The sequence below is a fragment of the Hyperolius riggenbachi genome, chromosome 2 (assembly GCF_040937935.1).
Source record: "Hyperolius riggenbachi isolate aHypRig1 chromosome 2, aHypRig1.pri, whole genome shotgun sequence".
NCBI classification, from domain to species: domain Eukaryota; kingdom Metazoa; phylum Chordata; class Amphibia; order Anura; family Hyperoliidae; genus Hyperolius; species Hyperolius riggenbachi.
The window spans coordinates 114,184,289-114,205,819 of record NC_090647.1 but is presented as its reverse complement, the minus strand read 5'-3'; the positions used below and the strand labels follow the sequence as shown (position 1 = coordinate 114,205,819).

The following is a 21,531-nucleotide window of genomic DNA, read 5'->3' as shown; positions in this document are numbered from 1 at the left end:
CCCTGCACCATGGATGCACCTAGTTTAGTATTTATATTTTTCTCCCCCTGGTTTTTGCCCTCTAAACCTAGGTGTATCTTATGGTCAGGAGCGTCTTATAGTCTGTAAAATACGGTACTTTCATGCCTTGTCAGTAAAATGCATTTTAAATTACCAACAGGCAAAGAAGTAATCAATACTAAGAACCATTTTGATAGTACTTTTTCACCCGATTTTTGGCAATGTAACTCTATGGGGACTTACACATTATGGCGCTGCGGTGCGATGTGACGGAAGTAGCAAAATCAATGCAGTGCATGGCTGAATGATCCATGGCTATTATACGGATTATGCAGCAATGCAAGTCTATGGCGACATGGGAAGTGTAAATACACAGTTGCAGCTGTTCAACTTCAGTGATGTACTTCCTGTCCAAAAGGGAGCATCTCACTGAGTGGAGGCAGAGCTATGCAGTCAGCACAGTCTGCTGCAGGGTAATATGCAAGGGGAAATGGTGTGGTGCTATTGTCCTGCCCCAGGCTCTCCTGCCACAGGACAATCACACTGCATCATACATGTCCCGTATGCAATTTTTTCCCTTGGTGATATTTTCACAGATGTTAATAAAATGCTTTTTAAACCACCAGCAAGAGTGAAAATACCCAAATAACTTCGATAGGCTTTTTCACCTAATTCTGGTATTTTTTTCAACTGCTAAGTGCTGAATGGTTATTTTAAAGAGAAGTCTAAAACTAAATTATTAAAATTTTAAATTAAATTATCTCCCAGGAGAAAACTCAGGAGAACAATTGAATTGAATATTGGCTATATATGTGAAACTAGCCTAAAAAGTTTCTCCCAAGAGAAAATGTAGATTTACTAAGGGGCCTTATCTATTTACTGTATCTCTTGAATTATCTCTCTTTACAGTTGGGGTGAAAAATACGTAAGGTGAAATAATTCAAGACAAAACTTTAGTGAATCAACCCTTTAGTGACATAACTCTGGAATCTATAAAGTGTTGTAGAATATGTGGAATATGTCAGCACTATTTAAATAATCAATAATAATAGTAATTATCCTAAGGGAAATGTATAAAGCGTAAAAATATTCACTAATCACTTCTATCCTAACAGAAAAAAGCCTCAATAACTAACTTCTTTACTATGTCAAGCCAGATTACTGTAACTGTCAGTCTAATGAAAAGTCTCTTCTCTGGATGCACTTTATGTTTCACATGAAGATTGAAGTAACGGATTCATGAAAAGTTTTTGTGGTGTATTTTTGTATGTGTCAATAAAGTTGAATGAAGTTTTTATATTGCAAGATTGCATCATAGCTCTTTCTTGGTCCTCTTCCTAAAGAAAAGTGTAGCCAATTGGGGTGTGGTGGCTTTGAGAGGCTCTTGTTTTCTTTTCCCTTCCATTTGTAAGGGGTTATACCCAAATAGACACTAACAGAAAACAAGTACTGAGGTTGAAAGCTTCTGGCTTTATCTCGTCAAAGATTGTCTTTGGAATTTTGTTTTTATTACTGTTTTTTATGGATTCTTAATGCAAACTAACAGAATGTGTGGTGGGGGGAGCTTTATTTATTTATTTATTGTATTTATAAAGCGCCAACATATTACGCAGCGCTGGACATTAATTTAGGTTACAGACACTATCTAGGGGTGACATACAGCAATATGAGCTTTCTGAATGTTTCCTCTTCAAGAAGAGTCACTTTATAAGCCGAGAAGCCACTGGAAACATTGAGAGGACCACATACACTAGAAGCTGATTGGCTAACTATTTGCAGAAATGATATAGTGATAGGTTGACATGGCCCCCTGAACTGCAGAAACATTCACTGCATTCTAATCATCTGCAAATGCGTTTGCTGTCCATGCAATTTGCATCCAAATGGTAGAGGAGCTTGAGATGTGCTTTTCATAGCATTACCAATTCACCAGAAATGACAAGTTTTATAGTCACAGCCTTTATTTTGTTTTACCAATATCACATACACCTGCATAAACCATGCACAGTTTATTGAACATAAATATAATGTTTTTTTCTTGATTAGCTAAAGCCCAACAGTTAATTAAATATATACACCAACACCAAGTTTGAAATTAGAATTTGTTTATGTTACAGAATAACTTGACTAGGGCCCTCAAATGATCACCCAAGAAAGTACCTGCCCGGGCAGTACTGATATCTGAATAAAACACTAGGCAATAATCTTGCTCATATGCCACAGTATTAGATTGATGATGTTAAGAACAACATTGCCAAGAAAAACAGTGAAGGACAACATGCTTTGTCTGATGTTCACCAAAATAAGGAGAGCTTGGTGGAAACACTGGAGGCTGCCCCAAATGTCGCATTTACTTAGTTTCTTGCTCTCTCTTAGCAGTGTTCCCCAACCCTGTCCTCGAGGCCCACCAACAGTGCATGTTTTGTGGAAATCCACAGAGGTAGTTGTCTCACCTCTGCTGAGACACTAATTACCCCACCTATGCATGTTTGTGGTTTTCTGCAAAACATGTACTGTTGGTGGGCCTTGAGGACAGGGTTGGGGAACTCTGTCTTAAAGCACTGAAATTGGAACTGAAAGTTCTCATTAGAAAGGAGCTGCCAATAGTGATGGTCATGTCTAGGAGAACTCATGGAGAAGCATGTGATCAGTTTGGTCTGATGATAGATACGCAAGTCTCTGATTTGCTAGTCATGATCATGTGCTAAAGCAGGATGTGATCACAGCAAATCAGAGCTTTGCAAATCTATCAGCTGATCAAACAAATCACACGTTTCTCCATGAGTTCTCCCAGACATGACCATCACTAGCTGCCAATTTTGACAAACGTGATTTGACAGTGAACAAACCATCTAACTTAAAAACAAAAATGACACATCATCTTTACCAAGTGGGGTCATTCTGCAAAAAAAAACATTATAGCAAGTTGGAATGAAGCAGGCACAGTAAGTCAAATACCCCCAGCACTCTGCCATTTTGCACAAATTGGCAGCGGATCAGCAGTACAGCCAGGAAAAATGCATTGTTTACAAGGAAATAAATATGTCAGCCTCTATATGTCTCTCACCACAGGTTCCCTTTAACCTTTTAGTAGCCAAAACTTTATTTGACCGCACGGGCTATTTTTTTCTGCCGCTGGAGAAGTGTGCCTTCCCAGGCCTGGCAGGGTATTCTGAGAGGGTGGATCAGCTCCTCCTTTTCATCAACCCCCCCCCCCCCTGATACACCCCCGACATCCTCTTCTGCCTTACTCCTGATCACATGTTATTACATGTGATTGGGCCTCAGAGGATAGTGTCAGCGGTTCAGCGCCACCCGTGGTGGAAGAGAGGTAATGGAAGAGACTCTTGCATCACCCATCTTCCACCATCAGGTGGCACTGCACTGCTAACACTATCCTCTGAGCCCCAATCACATGTAGTAAACTGTGATTGGAAGTCAGAAGAAGATGTCCGGAGAATATCACCGTTGGTAGATGAAGAGGAGGACCCAATCCAGCTGCCCGGAACAGGTAAATATTAAAAACCTCACTGCACTACTCTGCATGACCTCAGTAGGCAGAACAACAAGTTCTAGAGGTTAAAATGAGTGTAGCATCTTCAAATGAAATATTTCCTTTGAAGATGCTAACGGGTTAAAGCCAGACCTAGAAATCAGACTGTATTATTGTATTATTATGGAGGGTTCTAATGCCAGGTCCCAATTAAACCCTTTAACCACTTGCCGACCGCGCACTCATACCATGCGTCGGCAAAGTGGCAGCTGCAGTACCAGCGACGCAGTTCTGCATCGCCAGCTGCAGGCTAATTAATCAGGAAGCAGCCGCTCGCGCGAGCGGCTGCTTCCTGTCAATTCACAGCGGGGGGCTCCGTGAATAGCCTGCGGGCCGCCGATCGCGGCTCGCAGGCTAAATGTAAACACAAGCGGAAATAATCCGCTTTGTTTACATTTGTACAACACTGCTGACAGTAGCAGCGTTGTACTGGATCAGCGATCCCCGGCCAATCAGCGGCCGGGGATCGCTGTCACATGACAGGCAGGAGCCTGTTAGAGGCTGCACAGGACAAATCTGTTCCTGTGCAGCCTCGGATCTCCGGGGAAGGGAGGGAGGAGAGGGAGAGGGGGAATCCTGCGGTGGAGGGGGCTTTGAGGTGCCCCCCCCCCCCCGCCAGCCACACACAGGCAGGAGCGATCAGACCCCCCCAGCACATCATCCTCTAGTGGGAAAAAGGGATGCAATCTGGTCGCTCTGCCTGGTGTTTGATCTGTGCTGGGGGCTGTAGAGCCCACCCAGCACAGATCAGCAAAAACAGCGCTGGTCCTTAAGGGGGGGTAAAGGCTGGGTCATCAAGTGGTTAAAGTGTACCAGAGATGTCATGTGACATGATGAGATAGACATGGGCATATACTGTACAGTGGCAAGGATACAGACACTTATGCTGTGCTTCTTTTCTTTTTTTTCCCTGCCTGGACAAGTTTATAATTAGCTATGGAACTGACAGTTTTTCTCCAGTCTGGACCCAGTGGGGCTCACTGGTAACAAATTACAGCTATAAAACACTTTACGAGGCAGATACCTGGGCTTTTTACTGTGAGAGGAAAAGATAAAAAGGACAATAGTTCATGTATTTTTACTCTGGGACTCTTGAGACACTGCAATTGAGCAGAGACTATGAAACATTAAATCTGCTGTGTAAATGATCATACATAAAATAAAACCTTTACATATCTGAAAGGGTCATTTTTAGGAGGAGAAGGACAGATCCAACAGTTTATCTCACTAGTTTATTTTCATATCTGGTTCACTTTAATGTTGCCATTGACCAATGCATCCTGCTTGAAAGTGGAATTTTAACTTAAGTTGAAATTTTCCAAGCAGACACAATCAGTTTTGCTTAGAATTATAATGAGTTATATCCCACTGCAGTACAAATAATTAAAGTTCCAAAGATTCTTAGTAATTTCTTTCAGTTTTACTTTAGAATGTGCTGGATGGTATGGTCCATGCCTTTCTCCGTCTAGTCTCAGAATCTTACAGTTGCATTCAGGCAGACGTAAGTGGTCTTCAACCAAATCTGCCAACTGGAAGTTTCTGAAAATACATGGCTTTTTTTAGCTCAGATTAAGCACTATAAAAAATAGGACTGCCATCTACATCACACTTAAAGCAAACTTAAAGTAAACATTTTAAAGCATATTTATTTGTGCTACAATGTGACCTGGAAGCATATTTAAAATATCACCTTTGGTGTAACAATCCTATAAATGAAAAAGCCTGCAAGCAAGCCGATATTAAAGGAAAAAAAGAGCACTTTGGCTTGTGGCTCAAATTAAAATGGCAATTTCTAGTATGCTTTCTTCACGATTGTAGCAGTTGATGTTGCTGATGTCACTGGACTTGTGGTCACATGGCGGTTGCTGTCATTGCTGCCGACTAAAGTAGAACTTTGAAAAGAACTTTGTTGCATTCTGCTGCTTGAACCAATATCATGTGCTCTTCCGCTAGCAGAGCTGCTTCCAGCGGAGCTGTAGCCTCTTCCAGCAGAGGAACTGGCATTAGCTACATATCCTCCAGAACCTCCACCAGCAGCACTCCCTCCACTGCTGGTAAATCCACTGGCTGCCTTCATTCCCCCTGTTCCAGCAGAAGAAACATAACCTCCACTGCTGCCTGAAGACACGTGGGAAGAATTAACCACAGCTGAAATTGAAAACACAGGTATTAATTCTGGGATATCACAGATGACAGTTTCCACTAATGCACCAGCTGAAGCAATACACACTTACATATATTCACATTGCTCACTATATGTCCAGACATCCTGTGAGAAAAAAAGAAAAAAGATTTTTATATAAACAATATTTATTTAGAACTTTCATGTAAAGGATTGCATACATTTCTAAAAATACATGTTAAATGATAAAACATTAAAGAAATATGGTAATAATAAGTGACAATGGGCCTGAAGCAGTAAACTCCGGTAAAGTTGCGGTGCGCATTTTAACATTACTGGTGCAGCGGGATCACTGGTCGCTAAGTCTTAGCGCCACCTGCTTTACCACAGTAACTCACACATTGCAATGGTAATGAATATTATTGTGCGCGTTACCATAGCATTTTGGGCTTTAACCTTGTAACGCGTGTGGCGCTAAGGATTAACGACCGGTGCTCCCCCTGCACTAGTAATGGCCAAATTGCTCTAGAAGATATAGATACCAGTTCAACTGGAAAAATGTTTATTCAAAAAGCAATCAGACAACATGTTTCATGGGTCTAGACCCGCTTCCTCGGGTTAGTACGAAATGCCTTGATAGCATAGGGGATAGAGTGAAGTACTGAAGTACTCGAAGACCCACAAAAATGACCGGAAAGGCTCTAAGGAATCCAGAGCCTTCCCTCTTCTTACAGTGAGAATGTCACTTTTTCCCCCTGGTGGTTACAGGTACCCTTTAACCTGATTTTGACCATGAAAGTTTGAGCAGTTACAGTATTAGCGAAACATATATATATATATACATGTTAAGAGATGGATCATACCACCACTTATTGAAGTCTTTGGCCATCTGAAGTCCCAACTATGATCTCCACTATTTTAGATAACTGTGCTGTGTCTTTTCAAACAGCAAAACAGACTAAAATATAATTTAGCGAGATGCCAATTATGTGTGTAACTTTCATCTGTAAAAAGCTAAGAAGTCTTTAATTTATTGTAAGAAAATATGTAGACCAACCTCTCCTCTTCTCCCTCCAGAAGAGCTCTGTATGTGGCAATTTCAACATCAAGGGCAAGTTTTACATTCATGAGCTCCTGGTAATCTCGCAGTTGGCGAGCTAGGTCTTCTTTGGCCTTCTTTAAAGCAGCTTCAAGTGCAGACAGCTGCTCCTGGGCATTTTTCACAGCAAGTTCACCACGTTTCTCAGCATCGGCAATGGCTGCTTGTTGAGCTGCAACCTGTAATTGAAAAAAACATTTAGAACTAGGAACTTAATCTTTTTTTCTCAATACCTTTGGAGCCAGAGCCTTCTGTCATGCTGCCCCTACCCTTTGTAACTCCCTATTACACTCAGCAAAACAGCCCCATCCCTGGAGGTATTCAAACGCAGAGTGAGGCTCTATTCGCAAGCATTTTGCAATTTTGTGCTTGATTTTTTTTAGCACATCCCGGCGCTAGCCTGCGCATTGCAGTTTTTTAAAGCACTTTTCTAAATCGCTTTTGCAGAGCGATTTTTTAATTCACTCCATGACGCAAGTCAGGAAGTGAACTCTTTTACTCGGAAAATAATAAATACAATGTATTTATTCTTAAAATCACAATCACCGCACAAAGCAATTGTGTGAGCATTTAGCGCTCTTCCTATACCTTCCTTTAGAGCAAAATTGCCCCAAAAATGGTACAGGCACCACTTTGCGGAGTGCAAAGCGGACAAAATGCGTTGATATGAACCTTCTCATAAAGAATCATTGCACAAGTGTTTTGTGGGCAATTTTGAAAATCGCCTGCGCTTGAAAAAAAGGCAGAAAATGTCCTTAGTGTGAACAAGCCCTGAAATGTCATTTGTTTAGTCTAGCATTTTTGCACACTCTATACAGGAAGTCGCGTCAGAGACTAGAGAGAGGAACACACGCTGGAGTGCACGGAAGGTATGTAGCTGCCGCTGCCCAGACACTGCCTGCCGCTGCCCAGACAGTAATTTAATTTGGAGGGGAGCGCAGAGGGAGACCCCCGAGGTGAGGGAGGGGGGGAACGTCCCCCCTCCCCGCCGAGTGTGTCCATGGCTTTCCCCTTATGCTGCGACCCCTCGAGCCCCCCAAAACAGCCCCGAGTGAGCCCCGGGGGGGGGGGGGGGGGCGGCTCAGAATTTCTGCAGGGTGGCCCAGTGGGGCCTAGTTACGCCCCTGTTCGCATGCTAGTAATTTCACAGTGAAATTCACAAATACGATGGGAAATCATAAAGTGAATTTAAAACTAATGCAAATTTAGTCTTGCATGTAATCATGATTAGAATGTGTAATTTTGCATTGGCTTGTAATTTTGTGAAATATTCCTCTGTGTAAATGCCCATTGACTTCAATGCATTTGGTGAAAATGAATTTTCACATGCATACCCATACATTTTTGCAAATATACTCATTTATAATAAAATATATATAAATGACATCTGTGAACAACATTTTGCGAAATCAAGATTACATGCAAAATCGTAATTACGTCCAAGATCGTGATTTTATGGAAATTACCCAAAATTTCACGAAAGCAAATATAGCCATTATAATCCACACTTCTGTCAACTATGGCATAATATGCCAAACCAATCAATTTCAATCTGACTGGAATTTGATTGGATAGTGATCGATGCTGACCCTACACAGCATACTCAGTCTTTATAGATTCTAGCAGAAATCTATTTAGCATCAATTCAACTGTAAGCATTTGAGTAATGTGTTCATTCTCCTGCCTACAAAATGGCATTTGACAGCTAAGAGGAAGATGTTCTATACCGGAGCATGAAATTTGGCCGTCTGCGGCTAATGGACGATTTGGGTGCCCCATAGGCGAAAATGTAAATATCGGCTATAAGGCACCGAAAGCAGAAAATTGGGCTCTCGTCTTGAAAATTACAACATTATAGTTTTTGACCTTTTTTTATCATTTAAAAAATTCGAGCGTTATGGTTTTTGACATTTTTAATGTTTAGTATTCAGAAATTATTCATTTTTGAAACTTATTGTTTTGAAATATATCATTTTCAATATTATAAGGTTAAGAAGAGCGGACTTAGGGTTAGGCATCAGTAAGGGCGGTCTTAGGGTTAGGCTTCAGGAAGGGGGGGTCTTAGAGTTAGACGTCAGGAAGGGGGGTTTTAGGGTTAGGCATCAGGAAGGGAGGGTTCTGTATGAGAGTAGGGTTAGATCAAGTTGTAATAAAATATTGTTAATAGATACCAATATTTTATTACAATAATTTATACCATTTACACTTTAAAATGAAGAATATCGGTAGATATTAACAATGATTTTATTGACGAAAATGGGAACCTTGTTAATACAAGAGGTTAGAATTTATGTCCAGTAATTGCCTATGGCTGTAGTGCTGAGCAATACAGGTGTTACCCATGCTAGATTCATAACTGAGAATCTAGTATGTAATGAAGTATCCTCCATACTTTTTTTTAAGTTCTTGTGCGTCTGGTCTTTAAACAACAGCAACTACCAAGTACACTTTTCTCCTCTTTACCCCACTTGCCGGAAGTGTCTTCCTCGTGCACCATGTGGTCTTCCCTCCTCCCACCTCCATAGAAACAGTACATGTGGCTTAAGTAAATCCCAATGATATTTCTGTACAGAATTTGTTGCCTGCAGTGTTACCTAAAAGATTGAGCTCAATCCTTGCAACACATATTGAAGACATGTAACTGTGTGCAGTTACAACCATGGAGTTCAATTCTTATCAAAAGCACTGTCTGCATGGAATATACACACACCCAATGTTTAGTTGGGTTACCTCTAACAATCCTTGAGACACACTTACTTGTTTTTTTATATTCTCAATCTCAGATTTCAGCCTTTGGATTTGTCGGTTCAAATCAGCAATTTCCATCTTGGAACTTTTCAGATTATCTCCATGTTGACCCGCTGTGGCCTGCAGTTGCTTGTACTTAAGAGTAATACAAACATTACTTCTAAAAATTGAATAATGCAATGTTTATAACGGAAAAGATATGCACATTTATGTAGCAGGAAGGTATCCTTCAGAGTATATATATATATATACGGGGGTCGAGCTAAATATTGGAAACACCTAACATTTTGGCATCATAATCCTTGAACATGTTTTAAGCAATCAAAACTTGACATATGTTAAATTTTTTTGTTTATTAATTTTGTTGTTTGATATGTTTAATTAAAATAATTGTTTTTTACAGATATTTAAACCAAAGTTGGTTATAATTTATAAAAATGGCAGATCTCTCAAACTTTCAAAGAGGCCAAATTGTTGGTGCTCGTATGGCAGGCGCTACTGTAACAGAAACTGCCCGAATGCTTGGCATTTCAAGAGGTACTGTCTCAAAAGTAATGACTGCCTTTAAAAGAGAAGGAAAAACATCCTCAGCAAAGCACAGTTGTGGCCAAAAGTCGAAGTTGTCTGAGAGAGACCGTTGGACTCTAAATCGAATTGGTAGAAAAGCTCGCAAGACCATGGCTCCTAAAATCACTGCAGAGCTGAATGACCACCTACAGAACCCAGTTTCCACAAAAACTGTTCATCGGGAGCTGCACAAATCTGGATTCCACAGAAGAACTGCAATTAGAAAACCTCTGCTCTCAAAGACAAATGTTTGAAAGCGTTTTGAGTGGTGTAGAAACCACCAGAATTGGTCCCTCGAGCAGTGGAAAAATGTGATTTTCTCTGACGAATAATCGTTTACCTTATTTACGACCTCTGGCCGAGTGTACGTTTGGAGACAGCCGAAAGAAGCATTTCATCCAGACAGCCTTCTCCCAACCCTAAAACATGGCGGGGGTTCTGTGATGATCTGGGGTGCTATTTCTTGGAAATCCGCCGAGCCAATGATTTCCCTTCATGGAAGAATTAACAGCCGAGACTATATAGGAATTTTGGGCGACCAAGTTCATCCTATGGTTCAAGAACTGTTTCTGGAGGGGAATGCCATCTTTCAAGATGCAAATGCCCCAATCCATACAGCTAGAATTGTTAAAGAATGGCACAAGTAACATTCTAATGAAGTTGAGCATCTCATCTGGCCACCACAATCCCCAGACCTCAACATTATTAAGCATTTATGGTCGTTATTAGAGATGCAAGTAAGAAGTCGATTTCTGCTGCCATCGTCTAAAAAAGAACTGGAGGGTGTTTTAACTGAAGAATGGGCTGAGATTCCATTGGAAACAATTTACAATTTGTATGAATCAATACCTCACAGAATTGAGGCTGTAATTGCCGCAAAAGGTGGACCTACACCATTTTAAAATAAATTTTGTTGATTTTCAAGGTGTTTCCATTATTTTGTCCAACCCCTGTTTATATATGTTGTATGAGGAAATTACACTGTTGTTCAAGGACTGCCTTACAAAAGCACTCTAGGAAACTGATGTGATCTACCGTATACATAACATGTAAGCTATGCATTAAAGGAAAAGGACATAGTGCTCACTGTGGGGTAGTAATTTGTGCTGCGTTTGGCCAGTGAGGAGTGAGAAGGTTGTTTGGGTTGCAGTTTCTTCCTTTAGATAGTAACAGTAAATTAATTAAATTATAACTACATTTAAAAAATCTTTTAAGAAATCTATTGTTTCTTCACTCAGCTGCTACATGTACTGTCCTCTCCCTCCTCTGTAGCCTGTATAAAAAGCTATAAGATTTGAGTATTTTAAATGTTCTCAGATCAGCAAACCCCACTCACATAAGGGCAGCAGGAAATAAGATCATTATTAGTTAGTGCAGTTAATTTTCAATCATCGAGTTTCTTAATCCACTTTGAATAACAACCTAAAACTATTTTCTGACCCTTAAAAGTGTCTTGGCCTCCTCAAATGAACTTACCCAAGGAGTTTCTATTACCCCTACTATGTTAACCAAGATTCTCCTAGGTAAGGACTATTGTCCCTAAAGGTGACATCTAGATCTGTCAGGCTAGCTTTCTCTTTGACTATTTCCTCCGCTAATTAGCTGCCAGGCATTGGCTTGATTGATGACTGAAGTGAAAGTCTGAACTCTAGTCAAATATTTTGCACAGATAACTTTTGAAGGACAAATAATAATGTTATTCTTATACCCATTCCAGTCACACTTTAAAATGTATATTTAAAATTCTCTTAAATCTGTCCAAAGCATTGTGCAAGCAAGCAGATCTGTTCACAAAGATGAAGGGATTGTAGAGCGGAGGGATGTTCTGAATCCTACCTTGTTGTCATAGAGAGCTTCAGCTTCTGCCTTACTTCTGGCTGCAATCTCTTCATACTGACTCTTCACTTCAGCCACAATGTCATTAAGGTTCAGGTGTCGGTTGTTATCCATGGACAGAACAACAGAGGTATCTGAAATATGTCCTTGCATCTGAGACAGCTCCTGTGATGAATTGATAAAAAAGGTTATGTCTACTGTGTCATGTGGAGATGAATCAATGTCCCTAGTTGGCTCTCTGTACGCTCTCTGTGGTCCATGCAGTTGTTGTCTCCCAGAATTCCTCTTCAGTACTGCTTTGGTTTTCGTGTAAGGAATGCATGTAAGAAAATAAGCCCTCATTCAACCTTGGTTTTTATACTGCAAACAAAGTCTTAAGCTACGTACACATGCATGATTAAAGTTGGCTGTGGCATGGGTGCGCAATCAAGGGGGGCACACAGCCTACAACACGCATGTGCAGTAGTCCACAACTGAGCCAAGACTTTACGGGGCTGACAATGGCATTGCGCTGCGGAAGATGTTGACGCTATATAAATACTAAATAATAATAAGAGTGGATAGGACTGAGAAAGCATTGAGTGAGCGGACAGACTACAGGGGGTTGGAAGAAGCCCCACGTAAGTGAAAATCCTTCTACCAAGTTCATCTCAAGTGGCTTTGTTACTTTCTGCATGATACTCGTACATGGCTTCAATCCACCTAACATATATGTGACAATTTAGCTTTATGAATGTCTTCCAGCTCTAAAAATGTGAGATATGTGTGACCAGCCATCTTTAGGTGCCCACTAATGATACAATATTTTTGTACACTCTTACCATTTCTATGCTATGTAATATGAGAAACTACCTATTATTATTGATTTATAAAGCGCCAACATGTTCCGCTGTACAAAGTACCTAAAAAATACATTCAACGTATATTCACTCAGGTTACCCTTCTACTACATATATTTGGTAAGATAGTACAAAAAATTATAATTAGTGGGCACTTTTACAGGTACAGTACATGTATAGAATAGAAAAGACTCTTACAGCATCATAAAGTGCTCTCAGGAAGTTGATCTCATCGGTCAGGGCAGCCAATTTGCTGTCCAAATCCACTTTGGTCATATACGCCGTATCCACATCCTGGAAAACAGTAAACCATTAATAATCTATTACAATGTGCTGCAACATAGTCCCAAGAGATGTTCCACTGCATTTTAAGGCAAGTAAGTTAGTTAAGACTCCTCTCTTTTTTTCAGCATTACACAGGTCAGTGGAAAACCTTTGTATAATCACTTGTGCTTGGTTTTCCGTATGGGCAGCTCACACGCAAGTGTTGCACAGAACAGCTCTGGCTTTGTGAACTGGGAAAACCCCATCAATTAGCACCTTGTAAAAAAGTAGCCTTGATGTTGCTTGCCAGGGGAGCATAGATGGTTGATTGACAGAGGCGTAAGCTAGATAGTGGGCAATCCTTGTCTATTTGGTTGAAGGTAAAAACAACCATTTTACACAATTCCTGTAAAGCTCAACAACACACATAAATTCAAAGAAGCCTTTCATTGGGGCTTTCTTCTCTCTACTATTGTCATTAGTAGAAATCTCAGTCATAACATCTTTGAATATGCAACAGTAATCCCCTATTGATCTGTTCACCGACCAATGAGATACATCAGCAGGAAGGAATCCTACTGGTTGTGGTTGGTGCATAATCCAATAGAAAACCCCTGCAGGGTTTTTGCATGGTCCTGTGTGTTATACACATTAACACCCCCAGGGCCGGTTCTAGAGTTTTTGCCACTTGAAGCAATACATTAGTGAGGATGCCCCCCGCCCCCCCCCCCCCAAAAAAAAAAACATATGTGCAAAGCCAAAAAAGAGAAGAGAGACACATCGGGCTGTGCATTGCAGATACTGGCACTACGCTTACCCCCTACTGCTTCCTCCAAGACAGCATCTCCTCCCTGCTGGCCCGCAGCATCCTGGCTCTGATCCCCACAATGCGGGGCATGTGCTGCACCAGCACCACATCACTCACCTGCTTTCAGCAGATAAGTGATGGAAAAACCAGGCACATATGAAGTCCTACTTCCTTTCTGACTACAGCAGCACCTCATGTGACCTGGCAGCACGTAACAGGTCACATAAGGCACAGCTGTAGCCATGGATTACAGGACACTGGATGGGAGGATGGAGATCTCATCGCAGGAACACTGAGAGCAGGTGAGGGAAGTGGGGCTGTGCATCTAGGGAGGGGGAGATGGGCATCTAGGGAGGGGGACATTTGGGGAGGGGAACTGCCTCTTGCTGCCCTTCAATTGTTACCGCTCTGAAGCACATTATTTACCTTAGCTTCATGGAAGACCCACCTCCAAGCATCTCCAACCCAGACTGAAAAATCTACACTTACCTTCTTGAGAACAACAAATGCATTTTCTGCATCAGTATGCTTCTTAATTTCATCTTCATAGCTGTTGAGAAAACACACATAGTAAAACAGCTGTTGCAGTTGTGCGCCTGATCTTCTCTTTCTGCCAAACCTACCAGCTTCATATTGAGGATTAGATTAGTTCAAGTTTCTGGATAGCAATGCTGTTTTCCCTGGTAGTTCTACATCCTTTGCCTTAGCACTACCACTCATGATAAACCCCCTTTTCCTGATGCTTAACTTTAACAACCCCACTCACAGTAAAGCCCCTTCTTACCAACATTCCCTTCTCCCTTGATTACAGTTTTAGTACCCAATCCACGGACACCTCCACCAATATTTTCTTGGGTGGCAGATGGCAAAGTCAACGTTATTTTTGCATCAACCTTGGGTGAAGCAGATGGTTTTGAGTAGGGTCAGCACTGAGTCCACCTTCTTCACCTTCTTCTTCTGCTGCTGGATCTGCCCTTGTATTTCCTATCCAGAAATCCCACTGTTTGATACTGCCTCAAATACATTATGTCATCTGATTAGATGTTTGATGTGAGCACAGCCAAGGCTCATTCTTCTTAAATGGATATTCATATTTTATAACTCCAGTGTGTATTCAGTCTCGAGAGTACCAACGATATTCACTAAAAATGTCAATAATAGACTCAACAGAAATGTGTTTTGATGGTGTTGAAGTGGATTCCCAAGCACATTTTAAACTTAAAACGACTACTCTCCTCCCTCCCATTTAGTGCAAGCTAACAGGCTTGAAATAATACACATGATCTCTACCCGATATTGTCAGTTCCTTGGTTTAGGAAAGTCTGATTAATTCCAATATTAATGACCATAGTGCATTGAGTCTTTTGAAGGGGCATGTGCTTCATTGTCAAGGCCCAAGACCCTTACAGTCCAGGACCAAGGCAAGCAACCCAAGCAAGAAAGGAGTGGCCATGTCAAGCCTGCAGAAAAAACGCATTTCTGGCTTTATGCAACTTGACTTTTGTTTGCATTGTGGCAATGGGAATGCTTAATTTACTTTCTAAACCATGTCTACCTTGAGGGTATATTCCAGATAATTATTTTACGATTCTGCTACTTTGTTGCCCTATATTTATTCAAAAAATTACATACTTTAGATTCTGCCTAAAATCAGTCTTTATAGTGACTAGCCATCCTTCCTTACATGATAATACATAATTATACTGAAGGTCCAGCACCTTTCAATAATCAGCCTGTAATACCCTGCAGAGTGCTGATATCAGACATGGGGCCAAAAAAGGAAGTTATTCATCCAAGGAGAGAGCTACAGAAACCAGGAAGACACCACAGGAAATGGTGGAGTCGCAAATCCTCAAAAGTGAGACCTTAGCAGTGACTTGTGTAAATGATTTCTACACAGAATTTGAAACATCTTGATAGGAAAACTGTTCATAGATATATCAACTGTATATATTTTTGTGCCTTAATAACATAAAAAATATTGGTATACAAGGTAAACATACTTTTTCTTGGTTTGACCAACCATGTCCTGCATGCTCTTCAGTTCATTGTCTAGCTTCTGTTTATCATTGGTCAGACTATCCAGTTGTCTCCTCAGATTGTTAATGTAAGCCTCGAAGAGTGGTTCTATGGCTGGCTTCTTGGCACCACCCTTCTGTTGCTCTTGTAATAATCGCCATTTTGTCTCTAGGACTTCATTTTGCTGTTCCAGGAATCTAACCTGTAGGGAAATGTAAATAAATGACTACATAGTCTTCTTTGTAGAGGTTTGCAAAGATATATATTGTGATTCCTGAAACTTCTCATGCTACCAATGGAGGGATGCAGCATATTTTGGTGCCAAGACTACATGCATGCACTCGACTGTGATGCCTACATTGCTAGCAATAACATGGCATGGATTGGGCACCATATTTATAGCCAATACAGGTATTAGTGGCATACCTACCTACTTGTATGCAAGGGGGCATAATTTGAGCTCTTGCACTTTTTCCAATGTCAGAAACCAGGCACTTTAAAAGGTCCTGTCAATGTGGACTCAGTGTCAGGGATCAAAATGCCAAAAGATGAGTGATGGATAGGGTTAGTTATCCTTTAGGATGACTAATTACTGGGACATATGGTAGGGGAAAACAATGGCCTCAATTCACTAAGATCATGCTGGCGATAATAAGGCAGGACTAAACTTACCACCACAAATGGATCTTGCCTGATTAAGGTGTAGAGATAAGTTTGCACAGTGAGAGAGTTATCTTATCACTTCAGTCCTTAAGTTACCTCCTCTGTAGTTATTTTCACATGCAGGTAATTAACAGCCTGTCTTTAACTTTAGAATTCTGGAGTTATTTTAAGGATTGAAGAGTTAACTTTAGAGCTCTCACCCTAACTTAAAGACAGAAGAATTAACTTTAGGTTTGCCTGGGGTAAAATGTTTCCTGAATACTACATGCCTTATCACCAGGAGATAAGCTTAGTGAATTGAGGCCAATGTTTAGATGCTTGTTAGTATTACAAGTTTGAGGCTAGGTTATAGGAGGAAGAACTTATCACTGGGCTGTAGATTAGCATTATGTGTAACAAATGGGTGGAGCTTTGGCTTAGGCATTTCAAAGTGGATAACATTTAAGGGGAAGAGGATAACATTAGGCATCAGCAAAGAGTTAACACTGGCGGTGAGGTTAGGTTAAGATATCATGAAGGAGTTAACATTGGGGAAGATTAGATTTATGCTGGGCATACACGGCTCGTTTTTTATTATTAATCGAGCCGCTGATGGCTCGATTGATAATATACGACATGTCCGATCACCTCGCCAGATCAATACCGCGCTCGATCCCCGCTGGCGGACAATGGAAGAAACGAAGCGGAGATAAGGAAGTGCTCGTGGGGACAAGTGGGAATCTATCCACGCACCCGCACGGACGAGCGGGGATGCGCCGGCGCGCACAATTGCACCGTGTATGCCCAGCATTAGGCAAGAGGGACAAGAGCTAGTGAAAAGCGGATTGGTTAGCGGATAAACAGGGGTGGGGCCACCTTGGAAGACAGTGTGGTGATTGGTGACCATCACAGGCAACAGACTCACATGTACTGGTCCGGAGCACAAATCAGTTTGAGGCCTAGAACCCACTACAAAACACTATCACTAATCGCAATCGCTAGCGTTTTTAATGAGCGGTTTGTAAGCGATTTCATGAGCGATTGCTGGCGATTATGGTAGTGTTTTTAAAAAGTGTCAGCTTTTTGCAAGCGATTGTGTAGCGATTAGTGTTTTAAATTCTGATTGGTCCTTTCAATTAATTTTATTTATTTTGCAATGTGCATTAATGTAAAAATGCTAGCACAATCGCTCTGTGTAGGTTTTGACGAGTGATTATGTCAGCGTTTATATACTTTACCTTGCAGAAACACTAAAAATGGTGCATGTCCTGCAATTGCGATTTCGGTAATCGCAATCACTCCAGTGGAATTTGGCCCATCCATTAACTCTAGCTGAGCATTTAGGGAAATTGCTAGCTTTTGAATCGCTCCCTAAACACTCACAAAATCGCTCTAGTGGGTTTGAGGTCTTAGCATTATTGTGGATACAGGAAGATATTAAAATGTGTCCACATATCAGCACCATTTATAGTTTAGTCTAATTTGAGAATCACTGTGCTTGGTAGATATTTTAAAGCTTATACAAAACCACCATGGGGGCGGAAAACTTTGAAAAAGATCAGATCGCCATGCAGATATTGGAAAGGTGCCTGATGAGTAAGCTAGTAAAGGGCTTATTCCCACCTATGATGTCATATGCTTAACTGGATGATATATTTTACTTAACATAAGTTGCTCCTCTCAAGCAATTAAGGCATGAACCTACAGTGACTGGAATCAGTTAACAACTCGAGATGATGGAATAAGAAGTAAGGATAGGAAAGTGTGATGGAGACCCCAGACTCAGTTATCAATTTACTGGAGATAAACCAGGAAAATATTATATTTCCCAACTGCCAATTGTCGGAATCCAGCAAAGTTATTGATTTACTTATTACTACCATTCATTGCAATTTCAATGAAAGGAAAGATTTGGGGCCTGATCCTATTAATTTTTTTCTCCTAAGCTTTCTCCTATGTGATATATCACATCAATAAAATTACTTTTAAGCCACCAGCAAGCAAGAATATACTCAGAATATTTTTGGCAGTACTTTTTTGCCAACTTTTTGGTATTTTTTTTCAGTTGCAGAGTGCATAAATGTGATTTTAAACAGAAGATGAAAAATATCTCTTTGGAGAAAACTTAGGAGAAACAAAGTGACTTGGATTGGGTCCTTTGTGTTTACAAATACCATTGTTTTGTTACCCTCAACCTTACCTTGTCAATGAAAGAAGCAAATTTGTTGTTCAGAGCTTTTATCTGGTCTTTTTCTTCTGTCTTGGTTTTCTGAATAGCTGGATCAATTGAGATATTGACTGGCTGCAAAAGGCTTTGGTTGATCTTGACCTCCTGGATTCCACCAGGTGGACATACTGGGAAACCAGGAGCACTTTTGAATGCATTAGAAGAACCTACAAGTCCACCTGAATTGCCACGCCCTCCTATGCTTCTGCCATATCCAAAACCAGAAGGTGCACCGAATGTTCCATGACCACCTGCAGCACCATAGCCTCCTCCATATCCTCCAGCACTTCCACTGAATGCACTAACAGAGGTTCTCTTATTTCCAGCTGAGCTTCTGAGGCTTTGAGACCCAAAGTGACCTCCAATTTGTGCACCTACAGCTAGACGTCCTCCACCAAGTGAGGAGGTGCTGAATGTCTTGCCACCAGCACTCTGCTGCTTGGTAAAAGCCATGGTTCTGCCAGGAATAAATTCTAAGAGATATGTAAGAATTCTGAACACAAGATCAGAATAATAATGGTAGATGATCAAGTTTGTTGCTTTTTATGTGTTCCAGGAGCTGGGTTTGGTTGTATGTCAGTGTTTTCTTTTGAATAGAGGGCTTGGCAATTATCCATCAATCTGTAATACTGATCACACCTAACAAATATTGTAGTTCATGCAGTTCTTAATTCCACATATTTCTGTTTCAGCCCATCAAGTCATGAAGATGCTGATTGAAGAATGATCATTACTTGACAATTAAATGTCCCTTGCAGTATTCCTATTGTAATATGTCACACTAAAATGTATTTAGGGATGCACCCTAATGTATTTATTAATCATCAAAGTTCTCTGACATTTGTCACTGAAGCTGTAATTGTTTTGAACAAGTGCACACAAAGACTAAACTGTAGCTATATTTCAAACAAAAACAAATCTGTATTAATTGTTAACTAATTTATCTAGTTCATACACCAATTGATAATACATTATTGTGGAGCATGTTTATTAAGTTCAACCAAGAACAAACTAATACATTGCACCTTTAGGATTTCTTGCAGATCCTGATGAAGATAGAAATATTAAAACGCATGATCCAAATTGCTTTTCATAGAAAATGTTGTTAGTTTTTAGAAAAAAAAAAACCCTCTGATTGGCTCCCTCATTGCCAGCTAAGCCACTCATTAGCTTTGATGCTGTGTACAATTGGTGGCTTAGCTTACAACAAGGTGGCCAATCAGTGGCCTTGTTCACCTGTTAAGATGCACCCCTAGGTGAAAGGTTCCCCTAGGGGTAGGGTTGTATAAAAGTAGAGGACCTTTAATATGCCAGCATTGTGTATGGCTTTAATGATAGATCTGAAAACAAGGACATTTTCAAAATGTTTTTACAGTGGCTGCCCTGACCTTAAAGTGGCAGTATTACTAGAGTGTGTTGCTTTCAGAGGAAATGTCATTGGAGGAAGTTATGAAGCAATAAAGTGTGTCTTAATCCTGTTTACAGAGTTTCACAGTAGCAATATATGGACACTTCACAAAGTGGTACTAGTGTCTTCCGGAGGTGTGAACCATGATTTCACTGCAGTAGATGCTCCACAGTGGCTTCTGGGAGGATGCCATGGTCCATGCAGGTGTTGGTTGCTCTGGGGCAATGTGTTATGGGATGGGCCCAGTCAGCTACCATAACTTGTCTCCCATTGTTTCCTATGGCAAGAAGGCAGGGAGAGATTATTGTAGTTGAGCACGGGGGACTTCAAAGATTTGTAGCTGTTTGTAAAGTGGTTTTCACTTTCCTACTAACTTCAATCAATTTTAATTATTTTAGCTAAAAAATGGCCCAGACTCTGGTAATGCCACAAGGTTGTGAGTCTCAGGGGCAAACACAGGATTTTCAAAGGGGGGTTCCTGAAAGGTCCCCCTTAGCCACGTATGTAACACCCCCAGAGTGCTTGAACTGTAAAGAAATCCTCCAGACACCAATCAAGTTCTTTTTAAGAAATATTTGTTTTAAATACCCTGCATTTCAACTTTGCTCTAAAACATTATTTACAGCATATTATATGCAACCAGCATTTTTTTTTTACTAGACCAGCTTTGGAAGGGTTACACACAGAGTTTTAAAGTTCTGTGGAGAGAGCTGCTCCCAGCAGCCGAAGTTTAAATCGATACATTTCAGTAAACAAAATGTAGCATGTGGTGAATGTTACACACTCTTTGGCTGTCCTCCAGCTCCTGCACAGTCAGAGAGAGTGAGTCACATTCCACAGTTGTTACATTTTGTTTTGCTGAAATGTATCTATGCAAGCTTCGGATGCAGCAGCAGTTCTCTCCATGAACTTTAAAGCTGTGTGTTTAACTCTTCCAATGCTGGTCTAGTAAAAAAAAAAATGCTGGTTGCATATAATATCCTGTAAATAATGTTTTAAAGCAAAGTTGAAATTCAGGGTTATATTCCGCTTTAAATCATAAAATAAAAAGTTCAGAGACAAAACACATTCATAAGCTTCTCTTTCAGCAGAATGAGTATAGGTAGGCCTATTATATATCTTCAGCCTGCTAGGATCAGGCCTAGTTCAAGAAACAAATATGCGATACAGTTTATTAGCATTAACTTGCAAGAATTTTCCTCACACACCACTCTGCTGTCTGCCAGCTCTTCACCACTGTCTTTTTAAGGTTTCTTCACCGCTGTCTCCTCAGAATCTTGTCTGCCAGCTGCTGTCACACAATCTCTCCAGACACTGCACTGCAGTCTTCACTCTTTCTCTTTAATCCTGTCACTTGCTTCTCTGCTGTGCTGCTGTCAGGGCCGGCCCTAGACTTTTT

General features: G+C 40.7%; 1 protein-coding gene across 1 annotated transcript; it reads right to left on the bottom strand.

Annotated features, from left to right (window-relative positions):
- Window positions 1-4,165: 4,165 nt before the first annotated feature.
- LOC137545707 (keratin, type II cytoskeletal 4-like) lies at window positions 4,166-19,186 on the bottom strand. Its single transcript, XM_068267241.1, has 9 exons — window positions 18,698-19,186; window positions 15,840-16,057; window positions 14,326-14,386; window positions 12,963-13,058; window positions 11,926-12,090; window positions 9,532-9,657; window positions 6,733-6,953; window positions 5,788-5,822; window positions 4,166-5,701 (listed from the first exon to the last, which is right to left on the bottom strand). The coding sequence occupies exons 1-9, from the start codon at window positions 19,175-19,177 to the stop codon at window positions 5,346-5,348; spliced, it is 1,758 nt and encodes a 585-aa protein (XP_068123342.1). The 5' UTR covers window positions 19,178-19,186; the 3' UTR covers window positions 4,166-5,345.
- Window positions 19,187-21,531: the final 2,345 nt, after the last annotated feature.

Excerpts from the sequence above, each read along its gene's own strand:
- LOC137545707 (XM_068267241.1), bottom strand. The coding sequence starts at position 19,177 with ATGGCTTTTACCAAGCAGCAGAGTGCTGGTGGCAAGACATTCAGCACC. Across the intron at positions 16,058-18,697 it reads TTGCTTCTTTCATTGACAAG|GTTAGATTCCTGGAACAGCA; the intron begins GTAAGGTTGAGG and ends ATTTCCCTACAG. Across the intron at positions 14,387-15,839 it reads GTTGGTCAAACCAAGAAAAA|CTATGAAGATGAAATTAAGA; the intron begins GTATGTTTACCT and ends TTTTCTCAACAG.